The sequence below is a fragment of the Atractosteus spatula genome, chromosome 12, assembly GCF_055471065.1.
Source record: "Atractosteus spatula isolate fAtrSpa1 chromosome 12, fAtrSpa1.hap1, whole genome shotgun sequence".
NCBI classification, from domain to species: domain Eukaryota; kingdom Metazoa; phylum Chordata; class Actinopteri; order Semionotiformes; family Lepisosteidae; genus Atractosteus; species Atractosteus spatula.
The window spans coordinates 7,814,641-7,839,150 of record NC_142717.1 but is presented as its reverse complement, the minus strand read 5'-3'; the positions used below and the strand labels follow the sequence as shown (position 1 = coordinate 7,839,150).

Sequence of the window (24,510 nt, the reverse complement as noted above, 5' to 3'; positions counted from 1 at the left end):
CTTTTCTTATGATAGTCCAGCCAGAAGCTAGAAAATGACATGAAAAGGCTACAAAAATATATAAAACATATGCAAGGAAATAGATATCTTTATTTCAAATATTTATGCAGTGCTACAACAATGTTTGAAAACTATATATAAAGAGGCTGGGGAAGAGTATGGTTTATTACTTTCTTCAGAGTAATACCTAGATTCCCAAATTTCTCTTAAATCCTTAACAGATTTTGGGCTCCTCTTTTGTATTATACTATAATATACTACCATGAAAAAGAATGGATGGCTACGTTCTCTATACAGTATCTATACATTGTGTTTCTAGATTTTGAATGGTACTGTATATAAAAAAATACAAAGTTCTAATTCAAGGCAAATGAACAAGGTAATAACATACTGTACAGGTATTTCAAATCATTGTAATTTTTGTTTCTAAGATTTGTAATTTAAAAAAGCTAAGCTTTGAAACAAAATAGTATATTTGCAGCTGTCTCTCATAATCATTCATCCTTTTATACAAGATGAAAGGTTTAAATGAATAAATGATGGAAGGCAACTCACAATTCTAGAGAAAAATGAAATTTACAATGTACTGTATCATAATTCAAATTCTGATTCATGCAATTTTGTATCTGGGATCATCGTTTTCTGTGGGAACACTTCACACTTTTAAGTATAATCTTTGCTCAGTCTAATTCTATAAAGAGTAAACATTCTGACTAACCATGTGACCTGAAAAACTACAGTACATCTTTTCCCTTACCATCCACTTTTCAATTGCATCCCTCCTGCAGTCATTTTCTTACATCCTGCTTGTATTACTTACAACTGCTGCTGGAGGTTACACCTGATGTGAAGGATGTTAGAAGGACTAGAAGGCAAGATTCTGCACCAAACTGTTTGTGCTTGCATTCTTCTCAATCGCTCACGTTTAGAGAAAAATTGGTTACTTCAGACACGTCGCCATTTGCTGTACATAATCTGTACAATATATACATATTTATGTACAATCTGTACATAATCTACAAACTAGGCACATGGAACCATATTCATGATACATTGTCCATTATAATTGTGCTTCATGCTTGTATAACAAGGACTTCCTAAACTTCCTAAAGTTACAGAATCAAAAATAAGTCTGATGCAAACTTACTGTGGTACAATATATCTTTCAATAATATGTTTCATGTTTTGACATAAAACATTTCCTAAAATGTATCATGTTTCAAGTCAGGGCCTTTGTCTACTCTGTATGTATACTTTTGACAAAATGTCTTTGCTTTTGACATCAGTGCTGCAAACTCTAACAGAATTTATATGTAATCATTCCCATTTATGGGGCGGTGCGGTGGCTCTGTGGCTAGATCTGCGCCTGTGGCTGGAAGGTTGCCGGTTCATATCCTGCTGCCGGCAGGGGAATCTTACTCCGTTCGGCCCCTGAGCAAGGCCCTTAACCCCAGCTGCTCCAGAGGTGCAGACTGACCCTGCGCTCTGACCCCAAGGCTCTCTCCCTGTCTGTGTGTCTCATGGAGAGCAAGTTGGTGTATGCAAAAAGACAAAATCCTAATGCAAGAAATTGTATATGGCCAATAAAATGATCTTATCTTATTCCATCATGCTTAAATGCTACATCTATAACGCTACGCCATACAAAAAAAAATCAGAACAGTTTGAGAATAACATCATACAAAGTAGCCACCAACCCAAGGTGATTCCTTGCATTTCATTACTGTCTTCAAGGTATTGTTACAGTATTTTCCATCGATTCAGTTACAAAGCATCTGATGGTAAAATCTGTGGATATGGTATCCTGGCAAAGCAAAAGGATTCCATTACTCAGCCTCTCTGGCACAGTACTAGTCCATCTCCTCAACCCACAGTGCCATCGTAAACCCACAGTGTCTTTATGCTAAGGCAATTCACAGCTGTTAATGCAAAAAAAAGCTAAGAAGACTGTGTACTTTTTCCAGTATGTAACCAAGGATCAGCCTGCAGATCACTTGGCAAAGTGTGCACTTTTGGGAAATAAAACTGTGGGCTGTTTTGATGGAAAGATGTGACTTTTCCAAAGTAGTCTTGTTCTGCAGGTGCTTTGTTTAACATTTCATGGCATTAAAATAACAAAAATAAGACCCAAATCAATGTTCACATAAAAGTAACAAAACACACACAAAATCAATAATTTAAAGAAAAAATATATTTTCTATAGATTTATTCTGCTTTTATTCTGTAAAGGGGAATAAAGTGAAGCTTCTTATGAACTAAAACTTAAAATCTAATATTTTTATGCATTGTTACTTTTCATTGTATGACATCTTAACGTAAAAAGACTTTTCTAGCCTTTTTTCATTCAATAATAACGTAATAGATTCAGAACAGAGAAAACACAAGGCAACATAACACAATCAGCAGTCTGACTCTTGAAAAGATGAAGACAACTTCATCATCAAACTGTCTGTATTTTTTTTCCTGTATGTTATTTAGTATGTTATTTGTGCCGAAAACATGATTAATACAGCAATTAAGGGTAGCACCAGGACTCAAATGTTCAGGCAAAAATAAAAATCAGCTTAAATTGTAATAATATAATTTTTATTTATGCGTCTTACACAAATCGCCACAGAAACACCTGGGAGCAGACCTCTAACTGAAATGCCTCTAACAGAAATGGACTTGTCTGTGCAAGACCTCAAAATGACTCTGTGTTGTTTGCAACTGATGATATAAACTAGAAAACTAGTAGAGTATATGGATAATCTGTGTTCGATTTCAAAGAGATGTGTGAAAGAAATTAAGAAATTAAAGCTATGTATAGTAGAACTTTTGGGAAAGAAATAATGAGCTGTCAACACATTAGACATTTTTGACTAGCTAAATGTATCTTTCTTTCACCAGACCTGACAGGCAAGTATAGATACTGTCAGCTTGTGTCCCTCCACTTTTATTTTTTATGTTTCAGATGTCGCTCACAGCCAGGAAAGATGTATGGAGTTATTAAGAATTACAGTTCCCAGTTTTGACAGCCATTTCCGAATGTCAACTAGAAGTCAAAAAAGAGAAATTGATGGGGAAAAAGGCTACAGGGGTACATGAAATGTAAATGCGAACTCAAGAACTTAATAAAAATCAGGAGACCAAATATGCAGACTGTGGTTATTAATTTCTATATCCTTTCTTCACAATTTCTTTGTAACTGTAGCTCCCATTATTTGCATATCATCACAGTCCTAGAGAAAATAAATGTTTTGTGTATGCCAACTAACATAATGCATACTGGATACTGTATACAGTACATTTTAATTGTGTATGTAAATCTAAAAGTATGTTATACAGGTCGGTTCGAACATTGTTTTGTATAGTTCTCACATTTGTCTTATGCACTTCAGCAGTTATTATGGAAGACTAAAAATTGTTTATGTGTAGAGGCACAGATCAGGTAATACACTATAGTTACACATCAGCTTTTAGAATCCAGTTTTTACTGGAGACAAATCAACTGAGACTCCCCTGCTAAAAATCATACAGCAAATTTTAAAGGACAATAAAGTAGAAGAAAAAGAGAGAATTGCATTTTAAAATGGTTAAACAAAGTTGAAAGTTGAAAGTTTCTTAAGGTGAAATATACATACTGTATATAAATATTACATATACTGGATCAAGTTAATTGTATGAGAATCCATCCATCCATTTTCTAAGCTATTCTTCCTCTAAGCTATTCAGGATTGTGTGAAGCCAGAGCCTATACCAGCAAGCAACGATCGCAAGGCAGGGTACACCCTGGATGGGACGCCAGTCCATTTGTTTGATAAACCATTCAATATAATTTCCCAAAATGTAAAATCAGGTCCATATTTGTTGTACTCAATACATTATAACAAAAAATAAAAACCATGCACATCAAAAATTGATAAATGTAATTAATAAAGTCAGATGGTATCACAACAAATGAAACCTTTATTCTTTAGCCGTTCTCTTTGAAACATTCTAGTTATGGACAAATGCCCATTCAGTCATGAGCATGTCAAAATAAAGTGAAATGTTGTTACAAACAGACCATGCAAAAACAGTAAACGTAAAAGAGACAAGGAGGAAAATGAGGTTAATGTGACATCTAAAGTTCAAGTTCAGATTTCCTATCAAATACTTATCCCATCAAAGCACATTTGTGCTCTAAAATGGTTTTGCCAGTTTCTTTAATTTCTGCATAATGCTACAGAAATGCCAAAGGTGAAAGGCATTTTGCTTCATGATGGCAAACCAGGATTCGCTATGAGCACGTTTAAGCAACATGAAATGCTTGAAATATCCTGGAAACAGTCTTTTATACTTAAACTTTTTTCCACCTTGCGAATAGGATAAAATATGCCACAGATGTCAAAATGAAAGAACAATAACGGTGCACAAGGTTATTGATAATTGTTCTAGCCACTGTGCATTATCCTATTTGTGACCTTCCCAAATCCAGTGAAAAGAACCCACAACAGTTAATGGTCCTACACCCACATTGCAGCAGTCAGCAATGATGTTTCAAATAAGGGGGTTAATTATTGCAAAATTTGAACACCCCTGCAGGTCTGAAGATCTGTAACCACAAAACACCTTGATAATTTGTATTCATGGAAAACTGCAAGAGGCCAAATTATTTTTTCCTACAAAAAATGAACTCAAGTCTAAATATAATCAGAAACACTAAAACAGTCATCACCTAAACCCCACAAAAATGGCACAAGCCATTATTTAAGGATTACAGAAATTTTGCCATCAGCAAACTGAAGGGTCTGCATGTCTGGCTTTAGTTTTGGGCTTGCAGTAACAGTCATCTTAAAAGTGAATCAGTATGAGTTTTTTTTTAATAAATACATAGGGGAAAAAAGATTATAATTCATTATTATACATTTTATGTCAGATTCCTGTGTAAGAGAAAGCATTGGGGTGAAAATAAAATTAACTCTTTAGCATCATTTTTTAAGATGAAAGGTCAATTTCTCTCTCTAGGTTTGAAAGAGAGGACAGAGGTCCAAGCCAAAATGTGTAAAATGTTCTTTTGATTACTACAGACTATTGAAATGAATATTACATAAAAAATGTTTAAATGATGACATTTAATATTTTGTTGCCTTAAGGAGAGAATGTTGCCCTTTTTCAACATGGACAGATATTTTCAATCTCTGTCATAACCTTCAGGATTTTTCAGACTTCTTTTAGTAGAACAAATTTATGGATCTCATTGGATTTGGCCAAATTAAATATGGATGGACTGATAGATAAAATTCTGTCAATTAATAGTAATGAGTTTTTTTATGTCTATTTAGATAGTTCATTTCAGTGTAATCTAATGTCAAAAGCCAATTAATGACTGCATGCACTTAAAAAACACCATAACCTAATCCTATTGCATGTTCCTTTTTAGACACATAGTCATATACTAGAACTGAGAACCTACTGATACAAATTACAGCAGACCTGTTATTGTACTTAATTAATGAGCCAAAAACCACTATACATAATTGTTAGGTCTAAATCTGTCAACATAAATATTGTTGTACAGAAATGCAAAAATCTACCAAAAGCAGTGAAAAACAGGAATCCAGTAATACCATAAACTACATATATTAGTATATTATCTTGAATATTTGCTTTGTTTAAACAGCAAATTATCTCACTTTACCATTCCCAAATGCAACTTATTATAGATCTTTTGATTCATTAGTTAATAACTGTAAACATTGCTTAAACTAATCAAAATCCCTAGCTTTGCATACACAATGAAAATTCATAATTAAAATGACTCTTGGATTTTAAGTAGCAATTTTACATTTTAATAAAGCATTACTACAGTATACATACATTTAGAGATTGTTTTGAGAGTTCATTAACTAACAAGAGTATATGTTCTCTTACAGCACTTATACAGTACTTTATTTTAAAATTTTAATTTCAAAGGTGTCTTGTCAAAAGCTACTCTGTCTCTTTCATAGGAAAGAGAGAAAACCATGAGCTCTGTATCAACATAACAACTTTGTGACAGACAAATAAAGCAGTAACTTAACAAAGCGGTCTATTTCAAAACAGTGTAAATAAGCAGTGTTTTTAAAATTAATGGTTTAAAGTGGCATTTTTCCAGTCCTAAATTGCACCCCCCAGTGACGGTTTGCCTCATTTCCCAATCTAAAAAATCTTTGTTATTACTTTTTTAGGTGTGGGTCCGGTCTTTTACGATCCTTTTACTTTGGAAATGTCTACTTGTTGTAATGTGTCATTCTGCTACAGACATGTGTAAAACCTTTGTCTTAACAAGTTGTGGTGAATAGAGCAATCATTATGAAAATACACAAACCAGTTGCTTTCAAAAGTAAATACTCTGTACACTGAATTATGTACTATATTTCATGAGCTTCCTTTTTAACTTTGATATTTAATGAAAATACTGTATACTGAAATATCCCACATTTTACCAATTGTTAAATATTATCACATTTTGAATGGTCACTAAAGATCCCATAGCTCTGTTCATGAGGGTATGATTCTCCACCTGATTCGCGGTCTAGTGAGGATGCTGGCTCAGGTGGTGGCTCATTTCAGTGATGAATTAAGTGGGTCCCCTAATTTAAAACCCTTCAAAAAGGGATGAAATAGTTGTTTTTGGTAGTTCCCTCCCAGTAGCCAGAACTAAGAACAGTAAGTGTCATAAACCACACTAATTGGGTAAAGCCAAAATCAGAGTCTTTATGTCAATGACCACGGTTATATGGAGTACGCAAAAAGCTGTCTGGATCAGTAATCTTGCTGTTTGTAGTGGCAATGGAATGACAGTGCCCTTAGAAGTCATTCAGAACAGAAAAATATCTGTCTTTACTTGAGACACAAAACAGTTGCTGTTTCGACAGTACTATAACTCTTTTCTACATTTTAAACCTCCACATATACTAAATTTCTGAAAAATAATAGTTATATAGTTGCCCCTATGCATGTCCATGTGCTTCATATACTGTAGACATACTGTACATACAGTAGCCGCTGGTCATTCCATAGTCCAAGTGTATGTTGCAGAACAGGGCCTTTTAAATGTCCTCTACCCAAGAACACAGTCATCACTACTGGATTTTTTTATTACTTGAAAGAACTGGAGAGCGATAATGTGTTACTTGGGAAAGTGAATAAAACGGGAACACAGGACAAGGTAACCTGAACCATCCCCACAGGCAGCAAGCGAAGAGATGCGACAGCTGGCTGTCATCTTACAGAGATCGTCATCATCCACTTACAGCAGCTCATCTGCCTCTGCGTGTTACCCCTGCAAGTTAAGCTGGCGTCCTGTCACCCGTGGATTGCAGAGTAGTGGGAATGCTCTGCGTGGCCTCTATATAGAAACTGTAGGGAAGACTCGCACATCCTTTATTTTTTTGTTGGACAGCCAGCCAATCAGACGCCTTATACTCTGAAAGACAGACTTCCCGAAATAGCTGACCCCTGCAGAGAATGCTGACTGTGTGCTGCAGGAACCCAAGAGGGCTGGCCAAAAGCACCAACAGACAGAAAATACTTTTTAGAAAAAAAAGCAAGGAACTCTTCCAACAATGCTTTCTCCAAGGGTATCATCATCTTAAACTGAGAAGCCAGTTTAAAGGCAGACAGCATTATAGCATGCTATAGATCCATAATATATAATTACTACTATTCTAGAAACCCTGACATGAGGTATAGACAGACAGGATAGAAGACAGAACCAGAGGCGGAGCTTTTCACTTAATTTAAAAAAAATACCCAATTTAGTAACTTGAACCCATTAAAGCGTTTTATACAGTATGAATAAGAGGGAAACATTTTACCCTGGCATTTTACTCTGGCAGAAAGATTTTGTATTTATTAAAAAAAAAAGTTGTTATGCCTTGCCTCTTTTCATGGTGTTAAAGAGTCACTATCATCCAAGGTGCTGATTTTTCCAAGATTTGTTTTCAAATAACAAAAAGCTACAGTGTAGAGTGAATGATTTAGGAATATGAATACTGGAGTGGTGTGAAAGCAATTTAAAGAAGGGCAGGTTAAACAATAAACAATTTCGTGCTGGCGGACCAGATTAAAGGAACTGGGAGACACAAAGTGCTCCAGGAGTTGGTCGCAATGTTGTGGACAGCCATTCATTCGTAAATAAAACTTCACAATACACTGGAGATCTCAAGAATAAGCATTTTACAGCATGAACAGAAGAAAACTGACACAGCATTTTTTTTTATTTGAATTAATTATTAATACCTGCCAAACTGAAACACTTTAAAACACTGAGAACATGACTATTTATTCAGTTTGTCATTTCTAGTATAAAGACAAGAGACTGCTTTGCCTTAATACCTACTTTAACCACCTAGCCCCCCTCACTCTGCTCTACAGTCATTCCTACTAGGCTCCCACTCCTAGCTGGGGATCCTATAGTAAAGTGAAATTTGTGTAAATGTTAGTTAGGCTCTGGCTCTCAGCAGGCTCTCAGCATTAAATGTGTCTTGCTGCATAAAATGCCTTACGTTTCATTTCCCCTTAAACATTCCTTGATTGAAAGGTGTTTGCAAAACCAACTGAATACATAAATCGGTATGCAAGTTAAACGAAAACAAGGTGTTGTTTAATACTTCAGATATTTTCGGCCTCTAGTTTTACGCCTTTATTGGATCTGTTGGACAAAAGTTGGGAAACTGCACTGTTAGATCATCTCATTCCACTGAGTCCCTTCCTCCCCACTTAGGCTAAACGGTGATGACTGTTCTCAAACCATAATTCCAAACTCATAGACTAAGTCTCCATGCAAAGCTTCTACACATCTCTCAGGGTTTCCTGGAAATTAAACTCAGAGGGGATGGGTGATTTCAAAATCTTTCCAACTCTCTGTGGTATGCCCTACAATGATGAGGCTTAGTAGAGAGTACAATGCAGAATTTTTTATCCTTTATACAAGTCTGTAAAGTTAAAGAAAATGACACTGGACTTTAAAGAAATACAAGACCTGTTACCAGCAGCTGGATTGTATTACAACAGCCATTAACCTCTAGCACGTAGGTCCGAAGGCAGCTCAGGCTGAGGCAACTGAAACTCCTTGCCCTGTGGAAGCTTTGAAGTTTGGAACTACTGACATGAATACAGACTTCCTTAGAAAACCCCTGAGAGAGGACAGAAGCACATTACTCAGTTTCAGATGCATGTTAGCTACAGGCTGAGGAAGAATATGAGGCTATCACACTGGGCTTCTTATTTCATAAAAGGCCTGATTCTTTAAGAACATTTTTTTTCAATTACCTGAATGTCTCAGAGCCAAACCTTTGATTCAGATTGGCCTTTGAGATACAGTACAAAAGCATGGGGAAAATCTCCTAAATGTCATTACCATGATTTATTTTAAAAAATGAATGAAAATTGATAAGACACACCTTTTTCAGAATTCCAGAATTTCAAAATGCTGACTAATAGTCTAACAGTAATAATATAGTATTTTTATAATTACTGTGTGACTGCATACTGTATTTTTCCGTAATTTCATGTCTGCATGAGATGCCAACATGATAAAAATATCTATGCCTCAAAAGGTACAAAAGTAATCGTCTCTTTACTTTCATGGACTTTACACGTGTAAAGGCTGGTGTGATATGTGTGGGCTGGAAAGTACATTTTGTAAAGTGGAAATACAGTATGTACCTCACAAGCATATTTAAAAAAATAAAAAATACCTTTATGATAAAATGCAATTAAATACTGGTCTAAGTTCATGCAAATTTCTGGATTATATTTTTAATGAAGGCATGAGAAAGCATACAAATCTATGAAGTGAGAGCAAAGAGGTGGATTATTAGGGTGTTATTAGTAGATTATTTTCTAGGGAAGGGGGGATATGTCCGCATACCTAAACATATCACATAGCAAATATTATTGATATGAAGGCCAGTCTTCAGAAGAGATACGGATGATGAGATGGTGACTACCCTATAGTCAAACACCACCTCCCCAAATACACACTCAAAACTGTGGAAAAGTCCAGTCTTCTCACAGCTCGTCAACATACATCATAGGAATATCACCCTTTTGTGTCATCACAAGCATAAAAATGAGGACGTACAGGATGTACATGAGTAATGTACCACATGCAGAAGTGTTTATGTCTGCTTCCTTTAGGGCTTGGTGATGTATCATCGCTGTGTCAAGACTAGTCATTTCAATATGGTGTAAGAAGGTGAAAAGGTTCAAATATTAAAAATATACAATACCTAGCACACTAAATCATGGGTGTAATATTTACCAATGCATATATTGCATGTTTTTTTTATCAGAGCCACTGAAAAGGCCCGGTTGCCCAAAGTAATGATCCATGACCAGGATTGTAATGACAAGGATTATCTCTAACAGTGCTTTGCAGTCTAATTAGTCTATCTGTGTAAGTGAGCAAAGCACAAGACAAAACAGATGTTTGAAGATTAATAATTTAAATAACACCCAGTTTTTCATGATGAAGAGAGAGTTGTAAGATAGTGCTGGGAAGAAACTGCAGTTGCAAAGAAGTTGATTGTCAACAGTAACTGCTAGTCTGCAAATTGTGTGTTCACTTCACGGCATCTACAAATTATACATTTGAAAAGCCTGCTGTTAATTTCATCATTATATCAACCATGGGAATAAACCCAGACCCTGGTCTATGAGGGCAACCTACAGTAGAAGGTTTGTTTAGGTTTGATTTGATGATGAATAAAGCTCTATGCTACTAGTAAGGCTAATGTGATGCCTTTGTAAAGTAAACTTTACATAATCCTGTAGTCATGTGCAATATACTAGAGCTTGCGAATAACAGTATTTCCTATGAAGTTTTGGGGACGTCTGTCCATCCACTTTCAGTAACCCCTTAGTACAACCTGGTTAGGAAGCCAATCCATTACTGGGAAAAACACCCACACATACAGTATATGGGACACATTTAGGGAAGCCAATTAACCTAATGTGCTTAATCTTTGGACTACAGGAACAAACTGAAGCACCTAGGGAAAACCACAGCAGCACTGGGGACAACATTTTAACTTCACATATAGTGTAAGGCACACCAAGGCAGAATCAAACCAGCTCTGTCCAAATCAAGAGCTGTGAAAAAAAGCAATACTAATACTAAGCAATACTTGCAGAACTCTAAAATAAAATCAGGCTTGATTGCACATTTTGTTTAACCGCCGACAGCATATTCCCTCTCTGCTTTCAAGAGGCAAAATCTATCATATTACTGCAGTGAACCAAAGCAAAAAATTAAACTGGATATTTCTGAAGCCATGTAAATCAGACTTGAAAACTCCATTCATGAAGATGCGAAGACAAATTATGCTGCACAAAATGTAATCCTGAAACATCTTGAATCTTGATAGTTTTTTTAAAAATCAGTTAAATGACCTAATCACAGGCACCACTGCACTTCTGCAGTTTTATCTCTACAGAATATTGGTTTTGCACTACAATTGTCAATAATTTGGAATATTCTGTATGTACCAAATAATATACTGAGATACTATGCTACTATTCCTATCAGACTGAAATGTATCCTTAAAGGTTCGTAATGTGAAAGTATGTTTGCTAAAAGATCAGTCAGATCTTTATTTTATTAAACTTGATCTTTTATCTCCACAAATACAAATCCCAGACTTCTTCAAGAGTTACCACAAATGAGGCGCAAATCACGCTTCAAAAATAATCAGATTTAAATCAAGAGAGCCATTTCCACAAATATTCAAAAAGGCTTCAAATGAATCCATTTAGCTATACATCTGAATGGATTAGATGTAATTATTTTTCTTTCATCTCTCCAAAAGGTTACATTATTAATTTATTCAACTGATGCTTTTAAACAAAGTACTTTACAGTAAAATTACCTATTGTTTCTACTTGCAAATTATAGTACCCATTTATACAGCTGGGTTTTCTGGAGATGCCTGGGGAATGTATCTTGCTTAAGGGTATAAAAGCACTGTCCTCACATGGGATTTGACCTCACAACAATCTAGTTAGGACATCAGAGCTTTATCTACTTCTGCACCTTGCCCTCAAACCCTTGAACATTGGGCCATACAATACAAAATATAATTTCATATGCAGGCTATGTTGTACATATAGAATTCTTTACCATGAATTTACTATCATTTGGCGTTTTAGTTTTTTCATAGTTTTACTTTGTTTTCAGTGAATGTCACTGCAGCACACATGTACTGTAAAAGCGTGCCAAGATAAAATATGGTATTATCTTAGCCATGAGTCACTTCTCATGAGATTATAAAGTCACTAGTCTAATATAAGTTCCATGATGAGGTTTAAGTAGTAAGTTCAAGTGCTATATGTTTAACATTATGCTTAAAACTAAATATAAGCAATACAGATAAAATCACTTGAAAGTACAACTTTAAATTGGGACAATGTTTCAGCAAGTGTTAGTGTATCATGTCAGAACTGATATCTTTAACACAAATATTCAGTACTTATTCTGAGATTGACATTGAGGACATACACTGTTATTTGTCAATCATCAGAACTTAAATACTGTTGCACTTAGCATACCCAAAGCTGTGAAGCTGATATAGCAAAACACAAACTCCCTAAAGGGATTTCACTGGACACTTACTGTTGTTATCACAGAAAACATCATCCTAACCTCAAGACATAAAAGGTGAAGGTGTCATGAAATACTAACTTTCCTTTGACCCTTCACTCAGTCACTCAGTGGAACAAAAATCTTGAATGGACATGCAGATTACACAGATAATGTTAATTTTATACCACTAATTCAATCCACCAATGCAAGTTCCAACACTCAAATACAATCTCTTACTTGCAACGGGTGTGGGTTTCTTACTACTGTCTGGAATTTATATTTGCTTTTTGTCTTGTTAGTGCCTGTTTTACCTAACCTAAATTAATTGGAATACTGCAGCTTTTCTGCATGCATCAGACACTGTATTATTATTTGTATTCTTCTGAAGCCAATCACATGATCCTGTTCTATCCCCAAAACATTAAAATATCAGTATTTTTATAAATCTTAAGACAAAATGTTGGCAATCCAGAGATATTTCTATTATGATTTATTTTATTTTTAGTACTCTTATCAAGTGAGGAAGGCATTGATTTTTTTAGAGTATTTTCACATTTCTTCACTGTGTCTGCTTTGACAAATATAAGCAATTAGCATTTAACTTACCAATACAGGCATGGACCCTCACAGACAGCTGTGTTCTCAAAACCATACTGTGCTTCTTGCCTCTCCTGGAAGTGGGAACACACAAAAACATTTTGTCAAATTTATTTTGTAAATCTTTGTTTATGCAGCTAGAATCACTTTAAAAGCAATCTCTTTTATCTCCGTCACAATAAGTGTTGGTAAATTTCACATACTGCATTATACTGCAAATATCTACTACAATGTAGAGAAAGACCATCATTAAAGTTCAAACATGAGTTATGTTTCACATAGTTACCCTTTCTTATTAAGAAAGAAAGGTTTATTCATTATTTTTATAGAATACTAAACTTTTTATACAAAGCCATCAGTTCAATGCTTTCGTTTTATTAAAAAGTTAAATAAATTAATATGTACATCTTTTTTTTGATAATGGTATCTCTTACTTAACTGGTTTTACTAGGGTTAGTGTTTTTGCTCTATAAATCATCTCCAATTTAGCATATTAAACTATTGAATATTTTCTTATTTTTAAAAGATTTATATGATATAATATCAAAGTAAATGAAGTATACAATCCATTTTTACATTAATATTAAGATATAGCAACCTTCTCTTCACAATCTCTGGGCAAGTTTTCAGAAGCTTACTTTGTTAACGTCAAGAAAATAAAATACTATTACGTCAAGATTTCAACAAATATTTTATACACACAATGAAGCCAAAAGTGGAATAAAAATTAAATGCAAAAGTTTAGTAAAATCATGCATGTTTATTTAAAAAAACACCTTCTCATATTTTGAAATCTGGTTCATCTGTGTGTATATCCAGTGCTTAAAAAAGTACTGCTTTCATTTTGTCAAATAGTATGTACATTTCTCTTTATACCTTTAACAGCCTATATAATTTTAAATACCAGATCAAATCTGTATCCATATTTATGCAGACAACTCACATTACTTTTCAATTATGATGCAATTTATAGCACATGGATTGTAACAGTCCATTACTATTATACAATATGCAGTATAATAGTAAAATTATTTTTTATTGTTTTCTATTTTAGTAGTCAATTCAGCTTTTCATGATTGAACAAGGTCATCCGTGTTACGTTTACATCACATCAGAAAGTGTGCATGGAGCTGTGTAATATTTTTTTTCTCATGACGCTCAATTAAATGTTTATTTGTCCTTGTTCTAGAAGTGGAACACTGATGTGTCTGCAACTTTTCTTTTCTCTTGACCAGTGTAAATGTATAAACACCTTCAGTGCTTCTCCATTCTAGTAAGGAAATACTGATTTATCTCTGTTCAATCCTTCAAACAGCCTCCCATACCTAAAATTTCTGTGGAACAAGCAATAGGTTGTTTTCTTTCTTCTCTTTTCAGCATGGAATAAACATATTATTTGTTCCTTTGCAGCCTATGCATGCTGACGCAGCTCCCCACCTAAAATTTCTATGGTAAGGCATAAAGCTGTTTCACCATGAAAACTTTATTGATTTCAAAAGTAAGGCTACAATAGGCTTCTTTGGAAGCAATTTTGGGAGTAAAAGAAAGAGCTTGGTGTACTTCAATGTTCAGAAAAGCATAAAAGAACAGAAGCATCAGTTTGCTGGTCATTAATAGGGTACCAGTGGGATCTGTATTGGACCATTACTTTCCTAATGTATATCAGAAATGTACATACAGGTTTAACTATTAAATTAAACAAGTTCAAAGATGACTACAAAATACAAAATTAACTAACACTATAGAAGATGCAAAGGACATTCAAACAAGATTTAGATAAAATTTAAGACTGGGAAAACATCTGGCAGAGGAGAAATACAGAGTATTACATGCTGGTATCAAAAATATAAATTATAAATATAAAATGGTAAAAACTGAGTTGGAAGACCTAACTTAAAGACAATGTTGGAAAGCAATAAAAAGGCAAACAGGCTTCATTTAATCTGTCATTTTACTTTTTGAGCATTAACATTAAGCCAAAGCACTTATTCATCGGCTCAGTAAAACCAGAAAGTAAATCTCAGATGTGAAGAAAAAAAATCAACATTTTTTTTACTGTCCTGCCTAATCCCTGAGCTTTTTGACACTGCCTTTTGCAGTGATGACTGAAATAATACCCCTGTCTGTTTTAATCACTACTAACGGAAGACGATCTGCTAGTTCCCGTTCCAAAATTGGCGCACAAGTGCTCCGATTTTGCCCCTTAACAGCAAAGAGCTAAAGTACAAAGAGGTGAGTTCCTCCTCAGCCTACCGAGGTCTTCAACCTTCCTGTCCTACAGGAACAATATCAGCAGGCTAGGAATTGCCTTAGTGCTGGAGCTTAAACCTATGACCTCTTGATGGCAAAAATAAACAATCCAACTAGAAAGCTCATCCATTGGACACGCCAGCTCAACAGAGGTGATAAATGAGGAGCAGCCCTGAACCGTTGACTGTTTGTTTAATGGTGGGCCATGATATCCTACAACATCAGCGGAATGTTTTCTCAAGCAACCCAATCTGAAATTCATCTTGAGAAAATCAGTGCCTGAGTGTTGCCCTCTTGATTAAGGACCTCTGCCTCTAGCTCTCCATGTCTCCGAGCATCCGGGATGCCTACCTGTGTATGTCTTAATTGCTTCCAGCTACACAGAGCACTTGACACTGGAGCCATGCACCTTATTTATTTTTCATTTCTATCCCAGAAAGCAATATTAAATTGTGTTCTTAATTCTCAAAATGGATCATTTAAAAAACTGCAGGAGACCTCCGGATTCTTGAATTTCACAATTTTACATGGAAAGTCTTTTCTGTGTTATTCTAGAGACTGCATGTCTGCAACAGAACCTAGTTTTTAAATTCTACAATTAGAACAAGCGAACAAAATTCAGAGGAGGCTAAGGCTTCTCTAAAGAGCCTATTTCCCCCTTGGTGTGAATGTTAATCTAGTTTACTGGGGAGTAAAGTCTGCCCACAGTAAACATAAAGACCTTATGCTTAACAAACAAAATCCAGGAACATTACTCTGACACAGAACCTATAATCAACAAAGTTATTTAAAAAAAAACCTTGCAAAAATTGTGCCCTTCATTAAAACTTGTCATTTGTAGAACTTTTCACATAACAGGATTTAAAGAGAAGACCAAAATAAGGGTAGCTGCTAAACAAATCACACATTGGTTATACAGAAAGCAAGGGCCATTCTAGTATACAGTTGGTTCAAATTAAATCAGTGGTAACCTACGAGATGGTTAAATCATGCTTCTGTTTTTTTATCTTCCACAGCAAACAAAATACTGTATGTGGAATGGTACTAATAATTACCAATATGTGGCTTTTCACAATTAGTAATTCTTTACTATTCTCAGATGAGGCCGCATGCAGTGCTGCAGAGCCTGCCCGTATTACACAGCACACGCACAGAAGTTTGCTGAGTCAACCCTGGCACAGTATGAAACACACACCACTGCCAATCAAAGGATACCTCTTCTTACCACTTTGCCACTGCTTGGATAAGCACGGTCAGAAAGGTTTAATTTACTGGCTGCCAACTGACCGATTTCAGTGATTATATACTGAGTGAATAAACATAGCCTCCCTCTTAACAATTATCAAAACACAAGAAGGAAAGTAGTTTATCTTCCATTTCCCAATCCTTTTTGCATAAAAATAATCAACACCAGTCTCAGTGAACTAAGAACTGACACAGAAGTAAAAGCTAATAATTAGGTTTTTTTCTCAACAACTCTACTGGATACAATAACTCAATTTAACAAATAACAAACATGCAAACAAACATTAAAATTGATTTTTTTTTTGACAAATGTCTTGAAGAAATTTAAAGCAGATATCAGAGTACTTCTTTGATGAAAAACAGTAACTTTGAATATATCAAAGAGAGAGTGAAATGTGTTTTGACGTCTTCAGCCGCCCACAAAAAGACTTTTATTATCCAGGAGATAGACATCATAAACACCAAAAGAGTATGTGAGGCATGGTAGGAAGACAAAACAAACAGGATGTAAATCAGTGATAATGCCCATAGCACAGCCCAAACTGTCTGTCTGCATTATGCTGGCCTAAGATTTAGAAGAAGAAAAGGTCAATGATATGCTAACACCAATATTTAATTAATCATTTTGTGATGGAACCAATCTAAAATTTCAGGAACAAACAGCTGTTACCCAATTACTTTACAAACCAAGCTGACATGTTTTAATTAAAAAAAACATGATTGAAATTGTTATAAATAAGATCTCGAAGATGGATTAGATTCAGATTTTGCTGAACCAGTGCAGGCATCTGCTTGCACTGTACAGTAGGATTGACCAGACTGTTTTATATCTGGTCTGTTTCATTAGCTAAATGTGTCCAGAATTTCCAGAGTGATAATGCATTGGTTACCAAGCACCACCGGGTTAAAGAAGTTCAATCAAAGTTTCTCCCTTTTGTAACACAAGTGGGTAGGGAGTATCAACAGTATTAATATCATCTGCCAACTGCACACATTTTGATGGATGCATTTATGTTGCCTCCATCTCTCCTTTACTACTACAAAGGTCATACAATCAACACGTGAGGTACAAAGAGAAAAAATACAATTAAAAATGGTTTTGCTTAAGGCAGTCCTGAAAGCCAAAATAAAACATTGCCTCTCTTGCCACATATATAAAAATCCCAACTGATATTTTTCCAATGTTCTCTTACAGCCTGCTAGTAAATTAAATTACAAAGGAAAACATGCATACATTTATGTAACAGGAATTCTGTTCCTTCGTGCAGAAATTTGACTCCAGTTTGCGGTGGGAGCTATGTGCTTCTGTAGAGTAAAGCTGATATCATGCATTTATGTAATGCAGAAAATAACAACTTAGCAAAGTACCATTCTGTTAAAAGAAACCAGCTTTTTGAGATGAAGAACAGATTGGGAACACTCTCAGAAAATGTTGAATAAGTGCATAGTTGCATAAATGATTTAATGCACAGTCCTATTATCTCAGCTTCAGTAAGTATCCCAAGAAGGTACACAGACCAGACAAATGATTGAAATTTGTAATGGAAATTAGCAACGAGGGACAATCCAACTGTGTTTTCTGTAAGTGCAAACATTTGAGCTTCTTTTCTCTCCATGTTAACAGAAATTTGACCAGATATCCATAGGCCAATCAACTCTGTACAATCCCTTTGGTACATACATGGAATTTTAGAGGACTTAAATGACATGCTACAGCACAAGTGGAACTGCATATGGATATATTGTATGCAAAGGACACCATTAAATATTCCTGGACCAACAATAAAACAAATCTGTTTGTAAAGTAACATTCTGAATCACACATCATATCAACTGGCATTACTGAAACAAAATTTAAAAAATGTAGGCTGGGATATAATGCCCCCATGAACAATTTGTTTTAGTAAAAGTCAAATTTTTAAATGTCCCATGTTATGCAGAGACTGAAAAACAAATCATTGTGCTCCTTGAAATAGTAATAATTTACATATTTTTACTTATTAGACAGACAAGAAGATGTCGCAGAATTCCACACACTGCTAAAGAGCCACCAGAATGAAGTATTTCACAATGCTTGAGAGAGGCCGAGACCTAGCTGATGCCCCAGAAATTAACTAAACTTACACAGAAAAGTAAGGAAACCTGAGGGGGAAATCAGAATTTAACGTGTCAACAGGCTCTTTAGCTCTAGCCAAAACATGCTCAGAAAGGGACCTGACTCCCCATTCTAACAGCTTTGAGTAAGTGCATAGATGCATACAGTCAACTACTGTAATTAATTCTCCTTTTTATCCCAGCTGCAGCAAGGCTCTTGATTTAACACAAAAGGAAAACCTTAAAAGAGACTGTTGCTGGGAACATTTATAGTTTGTAGACTATTTGCCTATACAGGTAGTCTTCGACTTACGATGGGGTTAGGGCCCGATGACCCCATCGTAAGTTGATTTCATTGAAAATCGAAAAAAGTCGAAAATCACGATGGCGTGTATCGTGATACTACACAAACCATAAAGATGCGTAAAGAATTAACATGCATAAATGCACATTGTGTAATATGGTTTTGTTATATTTTTTCACTAATTTTACTTTAGCCTGTATGGCTTTTGGATCTGATCTTCCATCCAAGTCGCTAATAATTTCTCCATTTCATGAATAGGGCCTTGTCTTTTTTTTGTTATTAATGTAGCTTTCATAGGCACTGATCCTTTCACTGCTTCACAAATTCTTTCCTTGTCCTTTAATATTGTGGATATTGTCGATGAGAAAGGCCAAAGTCTCGTGCGATTGTCAATACCAATTTTCCATTTTCATGCTGCACTATTATGTCCACTTTCATTTCTAAATCTGTTGTCTTTCGCTTTCGTTTTTTTCCTATTGGCACCACCAGAAGCACTCACTTTTTTGCTTGCTAGCCATTTGCTTGCTAACCACCCAAACAATAATGTGTGGCAGCACGGTTTCGCGCAGGCTGATGATGTCATCAATGTTAGACGTTTCAACCAAACGCCGGGACGCAAAAATAATATACAGTACCCTACAGTAATACAATTAAGGGGACAACCGTTTTAAGTGCGAGTGGTAAGCTGTAAGACGAGGACTATGCTCTAATGATTTATTCATAAAATGCCATCTCCCCCCATTTCTGTACCTGGGGATAGCCATCTTACTGTTTGCAAAAACCATCTTTGGTCAAATGTGCCAAGACTCATGGCAAGAGAAGACCCATCAAATGTATCTATCCAGAAAGTTATTTATGCAGCTGCCTTGGTAAGAGATTTAAAATTGAAAATCTCAGAAAGCTCCTATTCCCCTTACATACCTGTATTTGCAGAAATATGAAAAGGATTGCACCAGCCATGCTTTGCAGAGGGAGCCCTAGTTGTGTACTGTAAGTATATTGCCATTAGATGCTAGTGCAGAAAGGGAAAAATGTGTTTTATCTGTCTTCTTTAATAAATATCATTAGTATTGTGTCTTATAGTTTAGAAGGTCAAAACAATTGGCTTTTTTTGTCTTTGAAATCCATCCATACTGAGCAAGAATTAGCGACTGCCAGTGTTTAAAACTCAAACTCAACTTTTCAATCAGTTTTTCTTAATGCTTACTGCAGAAGTAGAGAAACCACCAACAGGCCCTTTTCGAACAGTTGCACTGTTTTAATTAGATAACAGACACTGAAATTAACCTGTTACATAAAAGGGGATTCCTGATGTGAAGCAGCAAATTGCCAGAGATTATCTACAGAAGAACACACTGTCTATAAGAACCTGTTTAGACAAGGCTGTCAACAACACTCTGTGACTTGTTTTTTCTAAATCCTGCCCAGACCGTAATCACAACCTATCACTACAGGACTCCTTTAGAAGATACTGTACCTGGTATGTTAAACTAAGAAACTAAGACAAAACAAGAAGACAAAAATCCATCAATTTGCTTTGCAAATTTTCAGAAAAACGTATTCATCCTGAGGTGTGCCAAACAGCTTCCCATTCTAGTTACAGAAAAGGAAACTGGCACATCCACCTCTGTTATTTCTTCCCACTCTGGTCATCCAATATCCCCCTTCTAACCACAAGCTCTATTTAGACACAAATGTATATCCAGGGTTCACATACAGGTGATGAACTGCTCCCATTATTTTTAGACCCACATCTTTAATCAAACCTGAAAAAAATTCTCCATTGCAGTATTTTCTCTTTGGCTCATCCAGAGAGACCACAGATGTCACCCCACTGATCTCCAACCAGCAGAGTCAGTTCCATGGCCAGAAAAATTAAAAGCCAAAGAATTACAGTAAGTACACTACCACTCATGTTCATTAGCCTGTTTCATCATTAGAATTTGACTGAGCTACTGAACAGGCAATTAACAGCAAAATAGGTACTGTACAGTATAGATATACATTTTATGACATTCCTTTCAAATGTATTAATACCTATAAAACACTTACGTATGCACTTTAGTAAACACTGTAAATACTCACTTGTAACCATATAGGGATGCACCTCAACAAACCTATTTATATTTAAAACAGCAAGATGCAAATATACATTTGAGGTATTTAATTGCAAATCCACTGAATAATTAAAGATAGCTTTTATTTTAATCTACAGTTTAAATATTCACAACTCGTAGTATTATACAGCATTTTCTTTTCTGGAGAACAAATGAAAAGCTTTGGTAAAATATTAAATTGATATGTCAAATTGTATAATTTGTATAAATTGTATAAACTGAAATGTCCTCTTACATAAAGAAAATAAGGACTGTTTTCTCTTCTGAGGTTCAATTATTCTAGAAATTATTCTAGAAAGTTCCACTGTCCTTTTCCTATGGAGAGGTGATATGGTACAGTTCCTGAAAGGGCTACTGTATCTCCAACTCAACTCTGTGTGTAAAAAAAAGAATATGATCACTACTGCTGAGGCCTTCACTCAAATAGTGACTACTCAAAGAAAGAGAAGCCACCCAATATCTAAAACAAAAACCTTACTAGAAAACTGCTATTTAATTTGAGAAATGCTACCATTGTTAGATATTACAACGGAACACTGAGATTAATTTGATTTTGTTAACATGGTGAGGAGATTGAATAATGGCTAATAGGCTCTTGTTAAAAGCTAGATTCATAAGAATTTATCACTCCTTTAAAACATTATTCTGTTATAGCAGGATTAGTTCTAAAGGAATGTATGTAAGGCTTTGTAAGGGCTTGCATATATGTATCTCTTAAAACCAGTCTCTTGCTGCATGTTTGCCAAAACTTTAATTGGGTGTGTCTAAATTGTGCAGCAAAAAACACTGGAAGACAATATACCAATGTGGTCAGAGCCTTCTTTTAATACAGTATCTTGATTTGGAAGAGTGACAAAAATGAGAATGGTGGGTATTTCTGAAAAGAAATAAGCATACAGTAGAACATTTATCAATGCATGAGTTATGACAGACACAAAAAATCAGAATGCAAGCACATGTTGATGAAAGCCTGAGTGTTTTTCATTACTCTACAAAGTCTCCAGACAATCTGTTGGCAAAATTGTTAATATAAGACCAAAGAATGCATGCAATTGGAATTACACATCTCATTAACGTCTTAAACCAGAACAAAGAAGTAGACCAACTGTGTTAATGTAAATATTTTCCTTATGATAATAGATGTTAGATATGTAACCTTGTACAGGTTGTTATATAACATAAAAGGGATTTAATTATACAAAGAAATACAGTATGAATTTAAACAAAGGCTTCCATATCCGTACAGCACAGAACTTCCGTAACGTTTAAATAAACAAGACATTACTTTAGCAAATCATCAGCAAATAATCAGTAATTATCTTTACTAAGTTTGTCAAGCTCTGTGTCTAATCAGCCTAGCATCCAGTGGGATATTCTTCTCATTTTCCACCTTCTATGAATTTTTCTTCTGAGGCAAACAGAATGAGAGAAGTCGACTCACTCCCAGGCTAGGGAGAACTTGTCACAATGGTATATTTAGATATCTGGATACATCTATTGTTTCCAATGGGTACTCTGGAAGCATGTTTTTAACACTTGCACTTTCTGAGCAACACATTGCTTTTAACATAGTTTTATATATGTCAAGAATGAAAACAAAATCTTTAAAATACTCAACACAGCTCTCACCTTTAACATAATCCTTACAAATATATGAAGGTATCCTGTTAAAGGTTCTAGGTTTCTCTTGGCAACTGCAAATTAAAAGACTTTGATAAACATAAGGTATGATTATTTAAAACGTTTGACCACAAATAAAAGAAACATGAATATGTCATATACTGTAAGTCTGAATCAAAATCACAAAATAATTTCATGGAATTTTCACACTGAAAATTAAAAAAAGTGTATTTTTTAAATTAAATATCACACATCACATCATGGTTAAAACCATCAAAGCTATTTATAAAGTCAGGACACAATAGAGCACAACAAGTATAGACAACAAGAAAAATGTACAGTACATACAGTTTAGTTTTATTTGAAAAACACTGCGTGATGTACATGCACCTATTGTGGGTGTAACATTTTACATTCATTATAGATTAAAATGTATCTTTCAAGCCCAATATATAGTATCTATGTAATTACCAAAGGATTACTACCTACTGAACACGTTTGCCACATTAATAATATTCTTTTAGTGTCAAATTGCAAAGAATCTAATAAACATGTAATGTTTGCTGTATTAGGTTTCTAACTTCAAAATGGTGGGAGATATTGTAACCATATGCTGTACAGACATTTAATTAAAGAAAAAAATAAATGCCTTTTTGTGCAGTAAAGTGGCACAACGTTTAGCACTTCTACGTGACAATTCAACATTCCTGGTTCTCATTCTGGCCTCAAGTGCTTGTCTACATGGAATTTGCATGCTCTCCCAATTGTTCTTAGAATGGAAGTACACCAGGTTCTCTAGTTTCCTTCCAATTCGCAAGGACATAGTGATTGAGATTGATCAGATACTTGAATAGTCGATTTAAGTTCTTGTGACATATTGCCATCCCTTCTCCAGCTTGGCCCCTGTATTTCTGACATAGTCATGGCCTTGCCTTTCTCATAATGGATGGAAAAAGATGTTTTCAATACATTTTACCACAAAAAGGTTGAGGGAAGACATCCAATTTGGGTATAGTCATTCCATAAAAGTTTTATTATAATCCCCACCGCAATACAAAAGCCTGTTTATAACTATAAATCTTGTTTAAAGACTGTAAAAAAGAAACTCTCACCTCCATTCTAAAAACACTAATACTAATGGCATTTTATTTTACAAAAAAAGTCAAATTGATTTAATAACTTCAAATGTCTATCAGAATCTTTAAGAAAACATGCATGCTTTGAAGTATGTCTTGTTATGAGAAACAACATTCAACAAAGCAGCAATTCTTTTCCCTCCATCCATCATTTATCAAAAAGCTGCTCACTTGTAGTGAGGTCTGAAGCAATCCAGCGGCCATCCTTGAAGTCAGAACACCCGAGTATGTTAAGCAAGCAAAATAAATAACACTTTTTGACTCTTGCATTGAAAAATGAACCTTATTTTCCAAGGGTTTATCTTTTCAAATTCTACATACAGAAATACATTTCTTGTGGGGGGGGGCTGTATTTGGCATAATACCCTACCAAAATAAATAAATAAGAAGTGCCAGTTGGATAAGATTCTTTCTCACAGATAACGCAACATTTGACATGTTTGAAGACAGATTTCTTTACTCTTTCTTCAATGAAATGCAAAAGGCTATCTTTCAAATGTCATTGTCATACAACTATAAACTGATATGCTACTAATATGAGCTCAATATGATATG

The 24,510-nt window shown here is 35.0% G+C and overlaps 1 protein-coding gene across 3 annotated transcripts in view; it reads right to left on the bottom strand.

The window, feature by feature from the left end:
- fhod3a (formin homology 2 domain containing 3a) overlaps nucleotides 1-24,510 on the bottom strand; it is a 246,692-nt gene that overhangs the window by 204,697 nt on the left and 17,485 nt on the right. For all 3 annotated transcript variants that reach the window (XM_088929080.1, XM_088929081.1, XM_088929082.1), the window contains exon 3: nucleotides 13,199-13,263. In XM_088929080.1, the coding sequence (XP_088785206.1) occupies nucleotides 13,199-13,263 (65 nt within the window). The remainder of the gene's footprint in view (nucleotides 1-13,198; nucleotides 13,264-24,510) is intronic.